Source organism: Lepisma saccharinum, chromosome 17 (genome assembly GCF_977018435.1).
Source record: "Lepisma saccharinum chromosome 17, izLepSacc3.1, whole genome shotgun sequence".
Lineage (NCBI taxonomy): Eukaryota > Metazoa > Arthropoda > Insecta > Zygentoma > Lepismatidae > Lepisma > Lepisma saccharinum.
Genome location: NC_139245.1, coordinates 16,408,518 through 16,430,452, shown reverse-complemented (window position 1 = coordinate 16,430,452; position 21,935 = coordinate 16,408,518). Strand labels below are relative to the sequence as shown.

At 36.8% G+C, this 21,935-nt stretch overlaps 1 protein-coding gene across 1 annotated transcript; it reads left to right on the top strand.

Annotated features, from left to right (window-relative positions):
• The first annotated feature begins 130 nt into the window (after window positions 1–130).
• Window positions 131–16,834, top strand: LOC146001205 (ADP-ribosylation factor-like protein 2-binding protein). The gene is made up of 6 exons (XM_083138499.1): window positions 131–301; window positions 2,122–2,241; window positions 4,198–4,304; window positions 10,367–10,452; window positions 14,122–14,218; window positions 16,229–16,834. Exons 1-6 carry the CDS (start codon window positions 277–279, stop codon window positions 16,292–16,294), a joined length of 501 nt encoding a protein of 166 aa, XP_082994625.1. The 5' UTR covers window positions 131–276; the 3' UTR covers window positions 16,295–16,834.
• The last annotated feature ends 5,101 nt before the right edge of the window (window positions 16,835–21,935 follow it).

Sequence of the window (21,935 nt, the reverse complement as noted above, 5' to 3'; positions counted from 1 at the left end):
TCGTCATTGTTATTTTTCTTTCCGGTTTATGCCTAGCGTAAATCTAAATTATCCAATCGCAGGCTTTCTTTAAAGCTGGGTCATTTCTAAGCCAATAATTTTCTTCGTAATAAAGCCAGTAGATGTGTAGTAACAACAAATGTCTGATTTCGACTATCTTGCTTGTTTATTTTACTAAATTGAAATGACAGGTATTCGATTTACTACACTTTTCTTGAGATGAAAATATCAAGATAAATGGTAATTGATCAATAATAGGATATTCTCGAGCAGAGGATGGCTTTTTTTGATACTAGCAAAGGTATGTTATTTCAGAAAAAAAAAACCTACCTTCATTTAGTAAATGTTACTATTTCTTGTATATTTCACGGGACCAGTATTTCAACATTAAGATAACTGGTGATTTATAATATGATTTCTTGTTGAATGACTATTTTAAATATTGTTGAGGTTGATAGTATATATTACTAAAACACGGATCATATTCTGTGAGATGTTGCCGTAAGTATATATCATACTATATATCCACCACCACAATCAAAATTAGATCTTGTAGGCTACGGTTTCAATCGAACAGGTGCCTGATCAATTAAACTGAATTTCTTACTATATTACTAGATGAATTTATTGTTCGAGCAAGTGAAAATTGTGATATTTTGTGTTACTTTGTGCGGCCCAAGTTCTTTTTGTTTTATTGCGATTTCATCATGCTACGAATGCAATTTTTACATGGTTCGATTTCGATATACGTCTTTTAACACATACTGCGGAGTTTTAGCGATTAATTAAGGTTTTGTTCAATATATGGTTTCGTGGTTAGGTTAAGCAGGTTAGATTTTGTTCCTTTAGCATTAAAATAAAGTCCCTCAATACTAAGGTTCCGATTTACTTCTACATTAATTCCCACGCTTCTACGATATCAACATAAATAACTTTTTTCGAGTCCAAACAGTGCTCATTACTTTAAGGAAGGTTCAAATTTCGTGTGACAATGATTTCCAAAATTCCACGATAATTAGTCTTTGTGCTAGGAGAAATCATAAAACAATCGGAACCCTTACCGTTTAGGCAATTACGTTGGTAACAGTTTCATACATCGGAGACACATTTCTTCAATTTTACACAAGAAACTACTTACGGAAATGAGTTTCTCCAAGGTTGACAACGTTCGTCGAGGTATTTTCTTTCATCGTGGAATATATTTGACTGGGAAATGATGTATTTTTCAAGAGAAATATCTCACCGATGCAAAATTGCCATTGCTTTCATTTGCTTGCCTTATGACAACCAGATGCTGCATGTTTGATGACGTAAGCCCCAGTCAGTTTCAACCCCCCCTTTTTTTTACTATGCTTGCCTAACGTAACCAAACCTAACCTAATCTTATCGGAAATGGTTCATGGGGCTATCCGTCAGCTACCCGTGCATAATGTATAATTTCCACCGGTGACGAACACGATAGTAGGTATTTTTCGGTGCAGAAGGTTGAAACGCTGCATACCCACAATGTGAGTCAAGATGTGCCTGCCATATTGTGTGTTCCGGAAGCGAAGAAAGGAAAAAAAACATCACTCAGAATGTGAAAAATTGCATTTGTTTTCGTGTAAAAAGCATAATGGCACCTTGAACTATGTTCCGCAATACACAATTGGTAAGTACGAACCATGTGAAACACAAAATATCCGATTTTAATGTGTCTCCGATCTATGAAACTGTTACCAATTAATTTTGTAGTTTAGTAATTCAGGGATGAGTCTCTTCTGTGTTGAAGAAATAATTAAAATAGAAAGAAAAGGTTGGGTGCTTTAAGTTTTCTTACATGTGAAAGAATCTGTTGATATGTAGGCAAATAAAACAAAAAAGTTTTTTTTAAATTTATTGTATCACTATAAAATTTATGTTGTACAAGAAAAAAGCTCCTCATTATTATAAATAAAATTAAAGAAGAATTATATTTTCCTTGATACAGACCTCTTACGAAAATCAGTAAATTCAGCTTGTATGTAATTGCCTTGGGACTACACCTGACATTAAATTTGCAGGTCTACAGATAATAGCTTTTCCTACCTTGTTCACAAATTTCTGAGCTGTGAATTGCATCAAACTTGTTTTCTTCTTCAGCAAAGGGTGATGGAATAGAGGTGGATGGAATTGAAGAAGAAGAGCTGTTAATCTGTGACAACAGTGGTGAAGACTCCTACTTTGACAGAGTCATAGGACATATAGAAGATATCTTAATGGGTAAGCCAGTTTTACAGAGAAAGAAATATTTGCAACTTTTCAAAACTTGTATATAGCAAACGAAGAAAATTCCTGCATAAATATCCTTTACATTAAACATTAAAATGGGGGGGGGGGAATGGTGTATGTGCCAGTGAAGTATAAGAAATGAATGGAAACTTTCATACATAAGCACTCCCTGATGGTACAGTGGTAGCGTCATTGCCTTGTAATCAAGGGGTCCTGGGTTCGATACCTGGTGGAGGCACATAGTGGTTTTGATCCCACTTTAAACTGTAGGTCCAGTCCCGATTAGCCTTACTTTGCATAAAGTGGACTTCAAACACCAAATCAAACCAAACCAAATCATACGTAAGCACTGATCAGATACTTGATGCTGTCCAGTTATCAGTCAACATGAATAGAAACATTACATAGTTGTCCGATATAAAGAACAGGAATCTTTGGTAAAACTATCAAAGCCGGGAATCCTCTGTAACTCGTTTATTCTGTAATTGTTTACATTCGTACTTACTTATTCTGCATTGGGAAAGATTGTTTAACAAGGGATTTTGCTTTTTTTTAACGAAATTAGTATCTATTGTCGACATATCAAGTAATTATTGTTCGTTCTTTTCTCGCTTCCTGAACACGGAAAATGGCAGGCAGTTTCAAATGGCAAAGCAGTGTTTCAACCTTCACCTTTCACACATTGCCCTAAAAACCATTCTGGATCATATAACCATCCACAAATAGCCCCAAAAACCATTCACGATAGCCCCACGCACCATCATGGTAAGGTTAGGTTAGGTTGCTTTAGGTTGGGCAATATAGTGAAAAACTGTGTGTTTGGAAACACTTATCGGGGATTACGTCATCAGATGCTCGCAACATCCGGTTCAAGTACATGGATGGAAATGCAAGCAACAGCTTTCGTGCATCGGATGGACATTATTATAGAAAAAAACATGAATTAGCGGCCAAATACATTGAAAAATGCGAGAAAACACTTCTACGAACTTCCGAAATTACACACAAACTCAATTCCGTAAGTACTTTCTCCTGTAAATTTGAAGAAATCGGATTCACGGCTTTGATAGTTTTACCAAATCTTCTTAAGGAAGAAACTAAGAATTTTTGGAAATTATTTAGAGATGAAATGAAAGGAAAACATCATACAGTTCTTGTTTAATATAATACTTTTATGATAGGTTGCTTTAGATTGGGCAATATAGTGAAAAACTGTGTGTTTGGAAACACTTATCGGGGATTACGTCATCAGATGCTCGCAACATCCGGTTCAAGTACATGGATGGAAATGCAAGCAACAGCTTTTGTGCATCGGATAGACATTATTATAGAAAAAAACATGAATTAGCGGCCAAATACATTGAAAAATGCGAGAAAACACTTCCAAAATTACACACAAACTCATTTCCGTAAGTACTTTCTCCTGTAAATTTGAAGAAATCGGATTCACGGCTTTGATAGTTTCACCAAATCTTTTTAAGGAAGAAACTAAGAATTTTTGGAAATTATTTAGAGACGAAATGAAAGGAAAACATCATACAGTTCTTGTTTAATATAATACTTTTATGATACTTGCAAGCAAAATAATACTTTATTTTGCTTTCAATTTCAGTGGCTCAGTATGCAATCAAAAATATTTCTGTTAAACCAGAATTGAATTTTGACCATGAATGTAAAGAAAATAGTTTACTCATTACAGGCTACGTAATGAAAACAAATTTCAGTATTAAACTTAACTGATATTGAACTTAAACTTAACAGACTGACAAATGTTTATTGAGACTGGTGTTTTATGTTTAAATACTGCTCCATCATACTGCATTAAAAGATTGAATGGCATATAAAAATAAGCACTAAAGTAGAAGGGATTTATAGGAAAAATCTGCAATAGCAACAAAACTGTCTATTTATTGACAATTTGTAACCCAAAATATTTTTCTTTCTCAGATGAAGACTTTCAAGATTTACAACATAACTTCCTTGAGAAATATTGGCAGGAATTTGATTCAAGTGAAGAAAATAAACTCTGCTACACAAATATATTCAAAGAATATGTAAGTTAAGGATTAGTATTCACGAGAATTTATATATTTCACATGTTGAAAACTCAGAGGTTTGTAAATAAAGTAGTTACCTCAAGAAGGAAAGTACCTTGAAGAGCCATTAAACCCAGAAATAATAGCATCATAAATCTCATTCTTCCTATGTCATTGTTTACAGTGGTTTTACATTTTCCTGCATTTACATTCTTGATGGTCCCAACACAGCATAATATTATTAAATTTTCCAGCATTTTAAGCTCTTTCAGCTTCATTCTGAGTTTTGGACTTTTTAACTCACTGTGTTAAATCTTTAATTACCAGCATTTTGAAGCTGATTCTGCATCCATCTTCAGAGTAGTGTGTTAATCTAATAAATCATAGTTCAGTCTCTGGGCGTATGATGTGTTTTGGGATGGTGTCTATTATGGAGAGTGAATAATTGTTGCTTTGGAGGATTATTCTCGGTGGCCAAGGATCCACCTTGTCTGATGGTCACAAAGACCTGTTGTACAGTGGCTCTCAAAAGTTTTAGGACAACGACATTTTAAACTAGGCAACCCAACTTACCCAAGGCATTGTTGGGTTGCGTGTAGAGTTAGGCTAAATTTCAGGGTTGCCACATGCACAATAGATATTTATAAAATACGAGAAAGAAAGAAATCCAAGTATTATTGTATAAAACTAGAAAAAAATATCAGTATTACATTTGTTGCAAATGAGAAATACTTTCTGAAAGAAAGAAAATCGATTTTCTAGTATTTCATACCTGATGAGTCTAACCAAAGGAAAAGATGAGAGATGAAACAAAAGGGGACAACAGAGAGGAGAAGAGAGAAAGCAAAAGGGGAAAAGGAAAAGCAAAGGAGGGAAGAAAATGAAGGACAGAAGTGGATAGGAGAAGTAATGAGGATAAAGGCAAAAGATGCGAGAAGAGATGAGGAAAATTGAGCAAACAGGAGAGAAGAGAGGAAGGCAAATAGAATGAGAGAAGATTAGAAGAGGAGTTTGGAGAGGAGTAAAGGAGACGATAAGAGGAGAGTGGAGAATAGGGTGAAAGAGAGAAGAACGAAAAGAAGAGGAGAAGAGTGCAGTGGAGTCGGAAATATAAGACAGGAGAGGAGATAAGAGGAGTTTAGAAGAGTGGGATGAAGACAAGAGGGGACAAATGGAGGGAGGGTGATATGAGATAAAGCAGAGGAGAAGAAGAGAAGAACAGAAAAGACTGGAGACGAGAGGAGGGAAGTTGCAGAAAATATCGTCTCGGCAACAAGAATTGATGCATTGATCAAATTATCGACATGACACATTCAATAATATTTTAAAATGTATTGGAGAATGTATTAGATGTGTGCGAAATCCCTTTTGTTTGGGTCAGAGCAAGATAAAATCTTCCACGTAAGATCTTTGATTTTACCTGCGATTATGCCACTAAAAACATGAATGTAATTTTATTTATAAGAATTATCCAATATTTCTCCACTTCTCGGTTCATTGAAATGGAGATTTTGTTATTTCCCCTACCCACAATCGTTAATTCCAAACTGAATCATTCCGTTTCACACGGCGTGGACAATGAGCACAATGGGATATGTCTAAAACGTATGAAAATTTTCTGCCACCGGAGGGCTTTGAACCCACGACCGTCAGGTTGACTATCCTTAACGGTATCCACTACCCTACAAGCTTGCGCTCCTGAAAGCAGGTAGAAGCAGCTGACGAATGTGAAATGTAGATCAACTCTCCTCCTACATGTAATGTGCAAATAATACTTGTTTGTAACAAAGAAAACGAAGGTAGTACAACTCGGCGAAAACATTGAATGGGGAATTGCACATGATGAAAATTGTTCATTCATTCGTACGGAGGTATCCCTTCATTCAACTCGAGTGGGAAAAGGGGTAAAATTAGTATGTCCTGAATTGCCACAAACATAATTAGTTATTTCATTAATATTTGTCAATGCCTTTGAAGCAGTAAACAATTATTGTTAGAGTATCATAATTCACGATCTTATACAGGAAAATATTCCTTTGAACGTGTGTCAATCAATTAATTTTTTTTAGTAAATTTTAGTAAACTACCTGCATAGTATGCGTGGAAGTGCCATTTTTTTCGTTTTCGTGAATGCAACTGGCATATATATGTTAATGATTAATTGGAATGATAATTATGATGAATGATAAATGGTCAAACATAAATTAGAACCAACTTTAAATACACGTTTATGTAAAAATTAATCCGTAGTTTTACTAATGATTAATTAAATGTGCACTTTATAACTGTTATGTAGAATATCTTTGTTTTGCGTTTGTGTATTTAATCTTCTTTTACCTTTAAGAATTTATTCTTATTTATTTCGAACACATGCCGTTCCGGAGTCCAAAGCACAGTGCCTTAGACCGCACGGTCACGGAGGAGGAATTCTCTTATTTTACTTTTGGCTAATCGCGAGGAGGAGGATGAATAATGAATTTAAAGAAATAAAGAAGGTCACGCACAAAGAACAGGACGGGTCTTCAACCTCTTAGGTGACGAATTCAAGCCCTAAATATGAAGATTTCAACCTTAGACCTCAATTTCAAAATTATAAACAAAATGCCTATTTACACTAAACTTCTCATCAAGGCCAAAATAGTTTGTAACTATGAAACTACCCCCTGAATGCAAATTGACAACATTTTTTTTCATGTGAGTAACAATTGAATGTGTGACACACACAGATACTGTTTGCGAAATCAATTAACTGTACCCTGACCCAGCCCCTCTGGAGTAAAGCCGCTCATAGTGGAAGAGAAGGAGAGGGGGGAAAGGGGGGGGGGGTCGAGTGGACAGAGCAAAACCGTACACGTTGATGGGAAGGTTGGTAACTGCTGTGGCTTTCCTCTCTCCATGCAATCCCGTTCCTCTCACTCGTTCATCGCTGCTCAGATACATGTTTTCGTTCACCTGCTCCAGAGATAAGTGGGACAGAGTGTAGTTCGCATACATTTAGCAAGTAAACAAGCTTATCTCAGAATGAAAATTCCAGAGAGTATTAAAACGTTTGCTTCAGCAATGAATGACTGATCATACATAATTCTCTTGCCAAAAATTAATGGTCCAAATTCATTTGAAGACTTGATAGTATATATTAACTAGATTCCAAGTTATAAGGAATTATTTTGTAGATGTTCATGTAACTCCAATAAAATTGCAAATAAAATATCCACAAGCTTAGATATACTAATACGAAGAAAGAAATTCAGAGTTACATTTCAAATGTATGCGTATAAAGTAATTCTATAAGTAAAGAGCTATATGAGAATTGAACTTTTTTTTCTTGCAGGATAAACTTTACAATATTGAGGCGACAGAATAATTAAGATATATTGCTCCAAGGAAAACTAAGGGCGTAGTGTATTATTCAGAGTTCTTGATAGCATTGTAAGCTGTCCCAGGTTTGACCCTCCATACGAGGTGTTCTTTCTTTAAATAACAATAAAAAAATCCTTATATTAAACAAGAACATGGTAAGATTATTTGTAATACCAGTGTACGGTGGCTACATTGTTCTGCATCTGGAATTTTCTAAAAGTATATAAACAAATAAATGAATTGACACACATTCAAAGGAATATTTTCCTGTATAAGATCGTGAATTATGATATTCTAACAATAATTGTTTACTGCTTCAAAGGCATTGACAAATATTAATGAAATAACTATTTATGTTTGTGGCAATTCAGGACATACTAATTTTACCCCTTTTCCCACTCGAGTTGAATGAAGGGATACCTCCGTACGAACGAATGAACAATTTTCATCATGTGCAATTCTCCATTCAATGTTTTCGCCGAGTTGTACTACCTTCGTTTTCTTTGTTACAAACAAGTATTCTTTGCACATTACATGTAGGTGGAGAGTTGATCTACATTTCACATTCGTCAGCTGCTTTTACCTGCCAAACAGTTTATTCTCTTTGCTACCTGCTTTCAGGAGCGCAAGCTTGTAGGGTAGTGGATACCGTTAAGGATCGTCAAAGTGACGGTCGTGGGTTCAAACCCCTCTGGTGGCAGAAAATTTTCATACGTTTTAGACATATCCCATTGTGCTCATTGTCCACGCCGTGTGAAACGGAATGATTCAGTTTGGAATTAACGATTGTGGGTAGGGGAAATAACAAAATCTCCATTTCAACGAACCAAGAAGTTGAGAAATATTGGATAATTCTTATAAATATTAAAATTTCATTCATGTTTTTAGTGGTATAATCGCAGGTAAAATCAAAGATCTTACGTGGAAGATTTCATCTTGCTCTGACCCAACTAAAAGGCATTTCGCACACATCTAATACATTCTCCAATGCATTTTAAAATGTTATTGAATGTGTCATGTCGATAATTTGATCAATGCATCAATTCTTGATGCCGAGACGATATTTTCTGCAACTACATCTTCCCTCCTCTCGTCTCCAGTCTTTTCTGTTCTTCTGTTCTTCTCCTTCTACTCTCCCCTCCTTCTCCTCTGCTTTATCTCATATCGCCCTCCCTCCATTTCTCCCCTCTTTTCTTCATCCCACTCTTCTCCACTCCTCTTTTCTCCTCTCCTGTCTTATATTTCCGACTCTACTGCACTCTTCTCCTCTTCTCTCATTCAGTTTGACTTCCTCTCTTCTCTCCTGTTTGCTCCATTTTCATCATCTCTTCTCGCATCTTTTGCCTTTATCCTCATTACTTCTCCTATCCACTTCGTCCTTCATTTTCTTCCCTCCCTTGCTTTTCCTTTTCCCCTTTTGCTTTCTCTCTTCTCCTCTCTGTTGTCCCCTTCTGTTTCATCTCTCATCTTTTCCTTTGGTTAGACTCATCAGGTATGAAATACTAGAAAATCGATTTTCTTTCTTTCAGAAAGTATTTCTCATTTGCAACAAATGTAATACTGATATTTTTTTCTAGTTTTATAAAATAATACTTGGATTTCTTTCTTTCTCGTATTTTATAAATATCTATTGTGCATGTGGCAACCCTGAAATTTAGCCTAACTCTACACGCAACCCAACAATGCCTTGGGTAAGTTGGGTTGCCTAGTTTAAAATGTCGTTGTCCTAAAACTTTTGAGAGCCACTGTACATGAAGATGCCAAGGAGAATTATCAGTGGCCCACTCTCCACCTCGTCTGATGGTCACTTCAAGACCTGAAGACGGAGGCAGAATCAGCCTTCGAAACATTGGTAATTAAAGTTTTAATACAGTGGTTAAAAGTCCAAAACTCAGAATGAATGAATCACCCCACCCCTCAGTGGCATGCCGAGGATTTTCAAAAGGGAGGGGTTATGTATACTTTTTCTTGGCAGTTAGCCCTCATTTTGTCATATTTTCCTACCTTTGAAGTTCTTTTTTTTAGAAATACTGGCCAAAGGGGGGGGGGCTGGTTGTAACCCCCCCCTTGGACATGCCACTGCCACCCCTCTTTCAGCTTCATCTCCTGAAAGATGTAAAATCGACATTCCACTATCATTAGAAGACTATATTTTGTCAGCATACACTAGAACTATAAGATAAAGTGGCCGCAGTGGCTCAGTCGGTAACGCGTCTGACTACCATGCTAAAGGTCCCGGGTTCGATCCCCGGCCGGTTCAAATCTGGGAACTTTTCTAACGTTGGAAGCAGCCCCGGTGCCCACCCAGCGTCGAATAACATGGGTACCTGGGGGAAACCCTGGGGGGTAAAGGCAGTCAGGGGCGTGATGCTGATCACATCACCCCCACTCACGACTGGATCAAGAAAGTGTGGGGCATTACCCCCACACCCCCTATACACCTTCATGGCGTGGTGCTATGCACAGGGGAGCACTTTACCTTTTTTTTTATTTCCCGTATAACAAGATCTATTACTCACTGTAAGATTTGAGCGTTACACACTCAATAGCCAACATATTGTATGCCATTCATTTGGTATCTTATTTTTATTTCATTATAATCTTAATTCTGTTTGAAACTTTGTATAGATAAAGCCTTTCCTCTCATAAGTCTGCACTGATTGTTTGTTGTTTCTAAACGGAGCTGATTTGCATCTCATTTAAAATATTCCACATTCCAGAATGAAGTAATCGAACAGCACATCGAGAGAAAGCTGATAACCAGAATACCTGCTTTCTCCATGAATGCCTTTGTTGTAGAGTTGGGGTAAGTATCTATATTACTTGTACTCAACAGGTTTAAGAACATTCAAATTCTTTGTGCCAAAATACTGGGGGGGGGGGGCAAAGACAGTATATTTCCCTTTGTAGATGAGATTTAGCATAGTGTGGGGGCAAAAGGGGGGGGCGCAAATGTTTCAGTAATTAAAGGAAGAATAAAATATGAAAACTATTTTTTTCAAGAAAAGTTAACTTTGTCCCAATCGTCAACACTGAGGTTTGAGAGTTAGAAATGATACCTAAATATTGGTTGGTGTAGTTTTCACTAGTGTATACAAAATTGAGCTCCAGTCATTTATACTTTCCAAGATTTTCTTTTCTCAATTAAAAAATCACATCTCATATGTAGCCCATGTTGAGTCTGAGTTGTTATTATTATTGAAAATACAGTAAAACCTGTCTATCCCGGAACATGATGGTTCCGAGCAAAATTTTCCATCTTAACAGTTTTCCTTCTTATACAGGGTTGACTTTAAATACAGTATAGAGCACTGCAGGAAATAATGGAAAGACAGATTTACATTTCACATTACTTATAATGTAGACAGTGGCATGCCCAGGATTTTGGAAAGAGAGGGGTTACTATACTTTTTCTTGGTAGTCAGCCCTCATGTTGTCATATTTTCCTAAATTTGACGTTCTTTTTTTTTTTAGGAATATTGGGCCAAAGGGGAGGGTTATAACCCCCACCAACCCCCCTTGGGCACGCCACTGAATGTAGAGTACTAATGCATGTACATACATGAATACAAATGCGATACAGTCGCAATAAGCATAGCAGAGATTACAATTATGTAACTACACAACATGTTGGTACACTTTTTACAGTATTGTAAGAACGAACAGTACGTACTTATGTATCTTTTCCCCACAGCTGCTTCAAAGTTGGTTGAAATGTTTTGCTTACAACATGACCAAGTACATAGTTCTCTACATCTTGCAAGAGTTGTATCAATTCAGAGTCGTTGCAAGAAGCAGCAAATTCTTGTAGTTCGTTGACATTGAAGAGTGCATGTTTGTAACTGGATATCTTCAACTTGCGTGGTATTTCTTCTTCCCCTCCGTCATTCTCTTCTACAACATCGTCGTCTTTTTCTTCAATGTGCTGCAGATGAAATGAATCGACAGCTTTCTCTACGTCCTGTCCTGTTGCCAATTTGCTGTCGAAATTTATTATGTCCTCAGCTGCAATTGCTAAATTAGCCTGTTTACAAATGTCGGCAATGCAATCTAAGTTCTCCTCGACAGTTGTGTCCTCGCAAGGGAAACCTGCTTTTACGAAGCATTTCTTTACTGTTTCTGGGGTGACTTTCTTCATTGCTTGGTGAATCCATTTTACTGCATCCAGAAGATTTATTTTCTTTGCAACTTCTGATACAGTCGTACATGTACCCATCTTGGTGACCAATGACTGTAACACAAGCTTCCTGTAAAATGATTTAATTGTGTAAATTACACCTTGGTCCATAGGCTGGGTGATAGATGTTGTGTTCGGAGGGAAAAATAGTAATTTCACATTGGATAGTTCCAGTTTTGGATGGCATGTTGCATTATCCAGGAACAAAATCACCTTGCGATTTTCGTGTTTCATTTGCATGTTGAAACTCCTCAGCCATTCCTCCATTATAGAGCTAGTCATCCAGGCTTTCTTGTTATCTTTCCAAGTCACTGGTAGAGAAGAACGGTCCAAATTTCTGAATGCTCTAGGATATGAAGATTTCTTAATAACCACAGCTTTTTCAAACTTTCCTTCCATGTTTGCACAAACAAACAATGTTAATCGTTCCTTGGACATTTTCCCCCCAATGCATTTGTCGCCATGCACAACTAAAGATTTTGTTGGCAAAGCTCTGGAAAAAAATCCTGTCTCATCTCCATTCAAAATATTTCTTGGTTCATATCCTTCGAGCAAAGCACATAGTTTTCCCTTCCAATCAGAAACTGTTTGCACATCAATGTCATTGGCTTCACCACAAACACGATTGAACACTATGTTATGACTTGTTCTGAGACTTTCTAACCATCAGTTAGAAGCTTTAAATTGGCAATCCCTAATGCTGTATCCACTTCCAATGCTTGTGTTTGAATAATTGGCCCTGAGATTGGCATGCCTTTCGTGCCGGAACTAACAAACCATTCGTACACAGCGTTATTAATCTGTTCATTGCCAGAAACTTTGCCCAAATGCTTCACTTCACCTGATGTTCGTTTAAACCATTCTGATTTTATTTTTTCAGAATTTTTGAAAATGTCGTAAATTTGAGTTTTACTAACCTTGAATTTTGCTGTCAGTTCCTTGGCAGAAGATTTCCCTTTTTCGTGTTCTTCTATCACCTTCATCTTCTTCAACATCAGAGTTCTGCATGTACGTTTTGATGACATGTCTGCGAAGAATCAGATTCAAACAAAACTAAACACTATCACAGTTCAAGCACAAGCGAGTGGCAACAGAGGCATGTTCCACTTACAGTATTGCATTGTTTTCTTGCGAGCGAAAAAAATAAAGGATGAAATTTCCATCTTACTGAGAATAAAAACATCTCGTTGGTCTTTAAATGGTGTTCCGTTTCCGTGTTAAGGAGGTTTTCGCCTTAAGCAGGTCATTTTCAGGTATAAAATCAGTCCGTTCTGGGGACTTTTTTTCTGTATTTACAGGTTTCCTTCTTATAGAAGTTCCAGGATGTGCAGTTTTACTGTATTAGTGAAAGAGGTGTTCAGGCTATAACAAGAGGGGCATTCAAGTCAAACCAGGACTTCTGATTTTTCAGAATAACGAACACATTTGGACAATCCCCTCTCTACACTAATGCACTTATCCCAGCATTTCACTAGAACATAGAAAAAATTCTCAGTATGCTGGAGTCATGATTAGACTGCTTGCCTCAACTCTTTGTCACTGCTGAAATGCTGGCCTCTGAGGAACTCCTTTGAGGGTCCAAACAGGTAAAACACTTGGAGCAAGGTCTGGAGCGTAAGGGGTTATGTGGCTGTAATCCAGCCAAGTTCCTGTAGTGTGCAAATCATGTGGCAGGCAGTATGTGGGTCTTGCAGAAAGAGAATGTCTTTAGTGACTAAACTAGGTTGTTTTTTCCTTGAGAGCTTTATGCATATCTGTGACAACCTGGCAGTAGTAAACACTGTTGATGGTTACACCACTGGGCAGCTCCAATATGCCAATTTTGGCCAATGTTTGTACATCTACTTCGTCCCATATCTCAATGTTTCATTGCCACAAATGTGCATCTTTTTCTACAAAATTAACCTGTATATATAGAAAAGTTACATGGTCAGATGTAATACATCTTCGAGGGTGTATTCCTCAAATGCAGTTGTTATGTGAAGCAGATTTACAAATTCCCACATTTAAAAATTAAAAAAACTTTAAAAAGTTACAGGTAAAGACAGCACACAAATACAAAAGAAAAACCTCCAAGTGATGCAGCAATTGAACACTACCAAGTTATTGCCTCACTCTTCTCCCAATGGCCTACTGAGGACTGTAATTTACAAATATGTTATATTGTACAGTCATGGACACTTCTTCATTGTAGCAATTCCATTGAAAGTAAATTAGGCCATTACAACCCAGAAGTGTCCGTGACTGTACCAACATCAAGAATTTATAGTTTCACCTTTATTTTCCTTCTTTTTTCAGAAAAAGGAGGGATGAGTTAGATGGAGAAGTTTTTGACTTGCTGCTCACCTTTTCGGATTTTCTTGCATTCAAGGAAATGTTCCTCGATTACAAGGCTGTGAGTTGTGCTTCTTTAAAAATAATTTTATTGCTATTAAGTCAGTTTTGCTGTACAAACTAAAAATTATATGTCAGTATATGCTAGAAACAGAAATAATTGCATAAACATTATGAAGAAAATATATTTCAACTTAATGAAAAGATAGGAAAGTTGAAAGAAGTGTGGATTATATTAGTGGAAATATTTCACATTATTAGGGATGAGTTGATAGGTGCTGATATCAGTATTGCCAGGGTTGGTCTGTCAATCACACATACTTTACTGGAGTTCGAATATCCTTGGCATTACGCAAAATTTTCGTTAATTCTGTGGCAAAATGGCAGCTGTTAGGAATGGACTGATATAAAGTTTTTACCAATATTGATAGGGAACCAACATAAAATTTGTTGATACAAGTAACTGATATTCTACCAATACCGAAACAATGGTTCATTCACTTCCTTAATTATGGTATGTATCCATGCGACTGCCATGGAATTTATAAAACCAGGGCACATGAAATATATCCTTATGTACATAACAAAAATTACAAAATGGCCAAATTATGTACAATAAGTAAAAATTTAGTTATTCACTGGATATTGCACTCTGCATGTGGAGGTGTGTGGAGTTCGAGCCATGCACATTCTTGATCGCAACCATAATGGAGACGTGATGTGAACAACACAGTGCTCCAGCAACTGCCTCTCTGCCAATATCCATTGTTAGAGGCTGGGTGAGTCCCAGAGGAGCTTTATCGAGGGACATTATCAGGAAAATTCCCACCAGAGATCATCCAGATAGTCAACAAGTAACGTGTGTTGCTTGGAAATGAACTCTCAGTCATAAATGCAGTTTTCTGAATTTAAGTGACAGAACACACTCCACATTCAGGTCCATATTGTTAATGTAGTGCTTCCTTCCCCCAGTCTGTGAATGCTTGCTTATAGACTTAAGCAGTGTGTGGTACCATGAGAAAAATTAGGTCAATGAACCAAAACAATATAAATTGTTGGAAACAACTATTTATTAATCCTCCTGTTATTATTATATTTAAATATTATGTGTTCTAAAATATTTCAAAAATTGCAATAAGTGTGAAAAAATTGAATGCTGTATTTCAAAATAAGGATTTCTTTAGGATACCAATGATATTTCAAGTTTGCTAAAAAAAAAAAACAAGATAAATATTATAACATTTAAAAATGTGAAGATTTATATTAAAGTGTATAAAATCATGTTTACAATTGGTAGTATTATACGAAGTTTCTTTCAAGTGTCAGGAATCTAAAGACACAATGTTCATCCACCCGATTCAAGGAACTCTAAAACCTATTACAAGGGAAATACAAGTTCAGGAAAAGTCTAATGAATACAGGCATGCATATTTCGTTTTTGACGAAAACATAAAGTGTGAAATTGGACCCCAGGCATGACAATTTCTTCTTTACTGAACACGGGCTGAGAAATGTTCAATATTTTTTATGCACAGTTATCAGCAAAGATTAAAGATAAAATACAGAAATGGGTGCCGCAGAAACTTGAGATTTGTTTTGAACACACATCTAGTTTTAGGACCCCATGGTACCACACACACCCCTGTATTGCTTCTCAATTTGATCCGAAAGTTCCTTTAGATGCTCTACCAACTGGACCACCATGGATTTACATAAATATGGGCTGCTCCTGACATGGGAATGAATCTGAACATCCTAATTAATATTCTGATTGTCTCACATGTGAAGTTATGAAAATTTTAAAGCAAAATACTCATATATTGATGGGTACATCAGTGTTCAAGTAATGTATACCAATAACTTCATATCAGGACAAGCCTCATTATTGTCAATAATGTTATTTATTATCCAGATTATTATAATACCTGGTTTTTGACTGGAAAAAATCTTTTGAACATCCTCAGTAAATTTTGCATTAAAATTTCTGTGTACAAAATCAAATAAAGTTGCAAAGCTTGGACTAGACGTGATATGTACAAGAAGAAAAATAATTACCATCTTTGTTTTACAGGTCAAGGAAGGATTGGTTGAAGACCTTGGATCAGGAATATGTGTAACATCTAGTTCGTCCTCATGATAACCTGACTTAGTTTTAGGGGTAAAAACTAACATAAATTTTCTGTGCCCATGTTACCAAAATGTTTCATCAAATTTCCTTGTAATTTTGCATTCAGTGTATGAAACATTCATTTCCGAGTAAAGTGTATTATATTGAACAAATCCAGTTCCGTCCAGTTTTCCAAGTGCTGTGTAGAAAATTTCAAGCCCTGCATAGTATATTTCATTCTCCTACAGCTAAAGTGCTCTTTTGTAAAAAACATTTATAACATACAATGTTTTTACACTATTTCATAGGTTTGTAATTTAAAAGTGCTTCATAGTGTATATGTATTCTGCTACTGCTGTTTGAGAATTCCCTGTACAAGACTGAATCAACTGTGCAAATCCTCGGAAAGCAGGAAAATGCATGCAACCATTCTGTTTTTTACACAGTAGAATGAAGTGGATATGAATAATATGCAGAATTTCATGTCCTGGTTTTGTTTAGAAAAAAATAGCTAGATATTTGAACTTCAACTTTTGATGTTATGTTTTATTAAATTATTATTTCTTGAAATTGTTTTATTGTTATTAATGTAGTCCCTGCATAGTCTCAACTATTAGAAGATTGTAATTTTAACTATACAGTAAACTCTTTATTCTATGACCTTTCACAGTACCTGGGAACATGGTTGTTATTTCAAAGGAGTTTATTATTTTAAATTTGGAGAGATTTTTACTTCACCCCAAGCCCCATATGCAAAAGTTCCCTTAAAATTGTACTTAGGGCTTTTTTTTAATGGCTTATGGCAAAATTACACATTATACAAAGGCTGTCGCAGAGAAGGTGAGACTAATTCCTATAGGAAAACAGCGACCTCCATTGGCTAGCAGGTGAAAATTTGGTTCATTAGCTGCCGATTGAGACCGAAATGAGTGCAATAGGCCAAAAAGTTGTGACTGCGTAGCAGTTAAAAGACAAGCATGTACATGGAACCCTCCAAGAATCATTAAAATGAAACAAAAAAATTACAAACCACAAAATTTTTATTCAGAATCAGCCATATCAAGTAGACGTACATCTTTTTCAAAATAGGCACCATTGACAGCTAAGCAAGCGTCCATACACTCCTGCCACTTTGTGAATGTCTTTGAAAATTCGTCGTCAGGTAGCGAACTGAAGTGCTGCAGTGATCACTTCTTTGTTCGTTATGAAATGACGACCACGTAAAGCGGCCTTTAAAAGTGGAAATAGTCAAAAGTCGCAGGCTGCAAGATCCGGGCTGTATTCTGGAAAATTTCTATTTTTCTCTTCGTCGCGTAATCCTGAAAAGCCCGCGCGGTATGTGGGCGTGCGTTATTGCGGTGCAATGTGAAGGAGTTCTTCAAATGCAGCCTCTTTTTTGCTACGTGCTGGCGCAGAGTTTCAATGACTCCTTGGTAATACTGTGGCTCTACTCGGTCTGTCCTGATCGGCATATGTCTGTTGAAACATTGCATATGTTTCCGCAGCACTTTTCCCTAAACACCAACAAAATTTTATGGCATGTCGCTGTTCATCTTGAATACTCATCGCGAAAAGCAATGTTATACACAAAAACCTGGAGGGTTAAACGAAACACGTTCCACGTAAATCAACACAGCTGCTCACTAACGTGGTTTCGCAACATGTAACAACTTGCTACGGAAACAGAATGAGTCATCCTACACGATGCGACTAGTGCCGAAACCATAGGCAGTGTTGCCAAGCCAGGAAAAAATCTGTCTCACCTTCTCTGCGACAGCCTTTGTGTTAATTACATAATTTATTTTAATTGATATTTTAAATAATAACCCACAGATGCAGATACACCCAAAGATGTCAAAATTTTAATTGAACTGGAACATGGGAGTACTAATATAACGGCTACGTGCTCAAAAATACAAGCTTTAATATTTTATCAGTGGGCATCCTCCCAATTACAAGGGTCATTCAAGGTTGACCGGGACTTTTATTTCTGCAGAGGAAATAGGTAGCAGAAGAAACACCAAACTATGTCAGTTTTTCAAAGTATTCTCCGTGCACGCCGAGGCACCATTGCCATCGTTCTGGCAGCTCCCGAATTCCTTTGGCGTAGAAAGAACTTGGTTGTTGTCGTAGCCACTGGAGGACATCGCTCCGCAGTGCTTCGTCTGTCGCGAATTTCTTCCCTCCCAGATGGTCTTTAAGGGAGTGCAAACACATGATAATCACTGGTGGCTAAATCCAGACTGTAGGGGGGATGGGGCAGAACTTCCCAGTGCATGTCGGCCAGAGTTGTTGTTGTCACATTGGCCGAGTGAGGGCGGGCATTGTCATGGAGAAGAATGACATTTCCAGACAACATCCCAGGTCTTTTCTTGCGAATGGACTTTCGTACAGCACCACTCAACAATGTGGAGTAATACTGGGCATTAATCGTGATCCCTTTGTCCAGAAAATCCACATGGATAACGCCCTTCATGTCCCAGAAGACACTTGCCATGATCTTTCCAGCAGACGGCTGCATTTTGCTTTTCTTGGGGGGCGGGGAACCTTTATGCTGCCACTCCATGCTGCGTCTTTTGGTCTCTGGTGTTGAATTGTGCAACCATGTTTCATCACACGTCATGATGGATTGCAACAATTCATCACCTGCTCGAAACCGATTCAGAAGCTGTTCACAGACCATCCTGCGTGTCCACTTCTGATCGAATGTCAGCTGGCGGGGAACCCACCTTGCATAGATTTTGCGGAAGCGTAAGTGGTCGTGAATGATTGTCTCAACACTCCCAACACTGATATTCACCTCGGCAGCAATATCCCGCACTGTTACTCGCCGGTTCTCAAGAATCATTTGCTCAACACGTGCGATATTCACTGGTGTGACTGCAGTCGGGCGAATGTGTCCATGTGCTTCATTTGTCACCAGCTCCCGTCCTTCACGAAACTGCTCACACCATTCGTACACTCTGTCCGCGCATCTGAAAATCTCAGCTGGTTTCACTTTCTCCTTCACGAGAAATTTGATTACACATCGCTGCTCCACAGCCACAGACATACTGCTTGCCGCCATGTTCGCTGCAACTGCTGCGCATGCACGAAATACGTCATGCCGGACGCTAGTTACTCGCGAAGGAATACATTACGTCACCCGCACGTTTCATCATGATCCGGCTATTCATCGATTTTTTACGTACGAAAATCCCGGTCAACCTTGAACGACCCTTGTACAATGGTAACACATAAGTAGTTACAATCAATTACTATCCAATATACAATATCTGAACAACTGTTAAAAGCATATAAATCCCCCTTCCCTGCCCCATGACGAGAATCGCAACACACTGACCAAAATAAGGGCAGCAAACATTTTTTTTCAGCAGATTTCCTTGAAATTTTCACCCTTTCCTTTTTTCAAAATTGATTTGCGATGCCTTGGAAAACGGCATTCCTGGGGTTGAAGAATGAAGAGTTGACTATATGTTACAACTTCTCATGTACTTCACCATATAGTTACTTTAGGAATGGCTAAATGTGATCACACGTACATTTAATATTTTCCTACTTGTGATAAGTTTAAAAACTTGAGAAAACAAATCAGGACAATTTTGAAGTTCAGTAATTGCACTGGTTAAAGCTATTCTATTTAACACATAATAGAAACCAATAACTAACTAACTAACTCTCTAGCCTTCTTAAACCCGAAGGTTCATGGCTGCAGCAACACAGGCCTTCCATCTGTCCCTATCTTGAGCAAGATCTATATACTCTTTTCCATCCCTACAGATTTCCTTTAGGTCCATCTCAACGTTGTCCCTCCATCTTCGTCTTGGCCTTCCTATAGGTCTCTTACCATCAGGTTTCCCAACAAGAATCCTGTGAACTCCTCTTTCCTCTCCCATTCGTGCCACATGGCCTGCCCACCTAAGCCTTCTTGATTTAATTATTCTAATAATATCTGGACATGAATACAAATTATGTAGTTCTAAATTATGTAACCTTCTCCACTCACCTGTCTCCTCATCCCTTTTAGGTCCAAAGATTTTCCTAAGGATCTTATTTTCAAATACTCTCAATTTATGTTCCTCTTTCAATGTAAGGGACCAAGTTTCACACCCATATAATACTACAGGCAAAATTACTGTTTTGTATATTTTAACTTTTAGTTTCTTAGATATTAAACGAGAAGACAAAAGTTTATGAAGAGAGAAGTAACATGCATTTCCTGAATTAAGCCTACTTTTTATTTCCTCTTTAATATCATTTTCATTTGTTAATATTACTCCTAAGTATTTGAATTTGGAAACTGGTTCAAACGAGTTGTTATCAATAATTAGATTTTGATTATTACCTAACACTTGGTTTCGGCCTGTAAGCATATATTTAGTTTTCTCTTTGTTAACTTCCAAACCTATCTCTTTAGCAGTTTTGAAAAATATTTTAGCATTATTCTTAATTGTAATCACATCATCCCCCAGTAAGTCTACATCATCTGCATATGCTAACAACTGAGTCACACCATTTAATTTCAGTCCTTCTTTAGTTTCTTTTACCTTCCTTACAGCATATTCTAAGGCAAAATTAAAGAGCAATGGAGATAATGCATCTCCTTGTTTTAACCCATCATGAATTATAAATTTGTCAGACATATTATTACCCACACGAATTTTACTTTGTTTCACTGGTGCATATTTTTATCATACTAACAAGCTTCTTAGGTATTCCAAACTCTACTAATATATTATATAATTTATCTCTTTTGACCGAATCATATGCTTTTTTGAAATCAATGAATAGCTGATGGACATTTTGATTATATTCCCACTTTTTTTCAAGTGTCTGTCTGATGTGAAAAATTTGATCTGTAGTTGATCTGTTACGTTTAAATCCACATTGATAATCACCTATAATTTCATTAGCATATGGGGTTAGTCTTGTTAAAAGAATGTTAGACAATATTTTGTATGTTGTTGAGAGTAGAGAAATTCCACGGTAATTATTGCAGTTCATTTTATCACCTTTTTTAAACACAGGAACAATTATGGATTCTTTCCACTGTTGAGGGATTTCTTCTTTATTCCATATTAAACAAATTAATTTATGAATTTGACATATTAATGAATTTCCACCATATTTAATTAACTCAGCTGGTATTAAATCAATGCCAGGTGCTTTGTTATTCTTAAGCCTTTTAATAGCATCTTTAACTTCAGTCAAGTTAGGTTCTGGAACTAAAGGTTCTGCTGTGTGTACTTCATTTACTTCTGATTTATCTCCTACATGGACATTTAAAAGGTCATTAAAGTAGTTCTTCCATCTATTTAGAATATCGCTTGGGTCAGCTAGAAAATCACCGTCTTTATCTTTTATCAAGTTTACTTTAGGTTGCCACCCCTTTCTAAATTCATTTACACCTTTATATAAATCTCTGATATTTTTATTTTTGCTGTTTGTTTCAATTTCGTTAATTTTGCTTTTCAAGTAATCTCTTTTTTTACTTCTAAACGTGAGGTTAACTTCTTGCTTTATTCTATTATAATTGCTTAGATTTGTATCATCCGAGTTATTTAACCACCTAAGTCTAGCCTGATTTCTTATTTCTATTAGATTATGACATTCATTATCAAACCATGGCTTACTTTTTCTTGGTTTATGGTATCCTATACTTTCTTTAGCT